This window comes from Homarus americanus, unplaced genomic scaffold (genome assembly GCF_018991925.1).
Source record: "Homarus americanus isolate GMGI-L3 unplaced genomic scaffold, GMGI_Hamer_2.0 scaffold17663, whole genome shotgun sequence".
NCBI lineage: Eukaryota > Metazoa > Arthropoda > Malacostraca > Decapoda > Nephropidae > Homarus > Homarus americanus.
The window spans coordinates 55,091-56,899 of NW_024746450.1; the positions used below are offsets into that span (position 1 = coordinate 55,091).

The window sequence follows — 1,809 nt, forward strand, 5'->3', positions numbered from 1 at the left end:
CACCTCGGCGTGGAGACTCAACGTCGGACGTGGGGACTCACGTCGGGCGTGGAGACTCGCACGTCGGACGTGGAGACTCGCACGTCGGGCGTGGGGACTAACACGTAGGGCGTGGGGACTCACGTCGGGCGTGGGGACTCACACGTCGGGCGTGGGGACTCCACACGTCAGGCGTGGGGACTCACACGTCGGGCGTGGGGACTCACACGTCAGGCGTGGGACTCACGTCAGGCGTGGGGCTCACATGTCGGGCGTGGGGACTCACGTCGGGCGTGAGGACTCTTACGTCGAGCGTGGGGACTACACGTCAGGCGTGGGGACTCACACGTCAGGCGTGGGGACTCACACGTCAGGCGTGGGGACCACGTCAGGCGTGGAATTCTCGTCGGGCGTGGGGACTCCGTCGGGCGTGAGGACCTCACGTCGAGCGTGGGGACTCACGTCAGGCGTGGGGACTCACACGTCAGGCGTGGGGACTCACATGTCGGGCGTGGGAGGACTCACATGTCGGGCGTGGGGACTCCACACGTCGGGCGTGGGGACTCACATGTCGGGCGTGGGGACTCACATGTCGGGCGTGAGGACTCCACGTCAGGCGTGGGGCTCATGTCAGGGTGAGGACTCCGTCGGGCGTGGGGGACTCACGTCGGGCGTGAGGACTCTCACGTCGGGCGTGGGGACTCACACATCTGGCGTGGGGACTCACACGACGTCGGGGTTGGGGACTCACACGTCGGGCGTGGGGACTCACACGTCAGGCGTGGGGACTCACACGTCAGGCGTGGGGACTCATATGTCAGGCGTGGGGACTCACATGTCGGGCGTGGGGACTCACGTCGGGCGTGGGGACTCACATGTCGGTCGTGGGGGACTCACATGTCGGGCGTGGGGACTCACATGTCGGGCGTGGGGACTCACATGTCGGGCGTGGGGACTCACGTCGGGCGTGAGGACTCTCACGTCGGGCGTGGGGACTCACACATCTGGCGTGGGGACTCACACGTCGGGTTAGGGACTCACACGTCGGGCGTGGAGACTCAAACGTCGGACGTGGGGACTCACTCGTCGGGCGTGGGGACTCACATCTGGCGTGGGGACTCACACCTCGGGGTTGGGGACTCACACGTCGGGCGTGGAGACTCAAACGTCGGACGTGGGGACTCACACGTCGGGCGTGGAGACTCGCACGTCGGACGTGGAGACTCGCACGTCGGGCGTGTGGACTAACACGTAGGGCGTGGCGACTTACACGTCCCAGCTACCTTTTCCTAACTCACACACCCCTTTCGTCACTTACACACCCCCTTCGTCACTCACACACCCCTTCGTCACTCACACACCCCTTCGTCACCACACACCTTCCTCGTCACCACACCTTCGTCACTCACCTTCGTCACTCACACACCCCCTTCGTCACTCACACACCCTCCTCGCCACTCACACACCGCCAGCTAGGCCCTCTTGGGTAAGGTCACTTATGAAGGTGTTTAAAAGTAGTGTACATCAAGGCACAATTTTTGCTCTGGTAGATGATCGCTGGGCTTATCACATGAATATGCTAAATGCGCTTCAGATCCCCGCGAAGGAAAGAAAAAACAAAAATGAAAACTTACTTTACTTGAGAGAGTCCGTCCAAAAGAGAAAAATTCGGTCCGTGTTTTGAGTCCCCACCAATCCGGGGGCCGAGGTAATGATATGGTGATGACCCTCGCTACCGCCATCTCCAAACTCTTTATTCCTATGCCGAGGGGCTGCCAACTACAAGACTGGCCAGCCCTGTGTTAACCCTACCCCTCTCTCTCTCTCTCT

General features: G+C 62.0%; 1 protein-coding gene across 1 annotated transcript; it reads left to right on the top strand.

Annotated features, from left to right (window-relative positions):
- Positions 1 to 244: 244 nt before the first annotated feature.
- Positions 245 to 1,012, top strand: LOC121879236 (filaggrin-2-like). The gene has a single exon (XM_042385834.1). It carries the CDS (start codon positions 245 to 247, stop codon positions 1,010 to 1,012), a length of 768 nt encoding a protein of 255 aa, XP_042241768.1.
- The last annotated feature ends 797 nt before the right edge of the window (positions 1,013 to 1,809 follow it).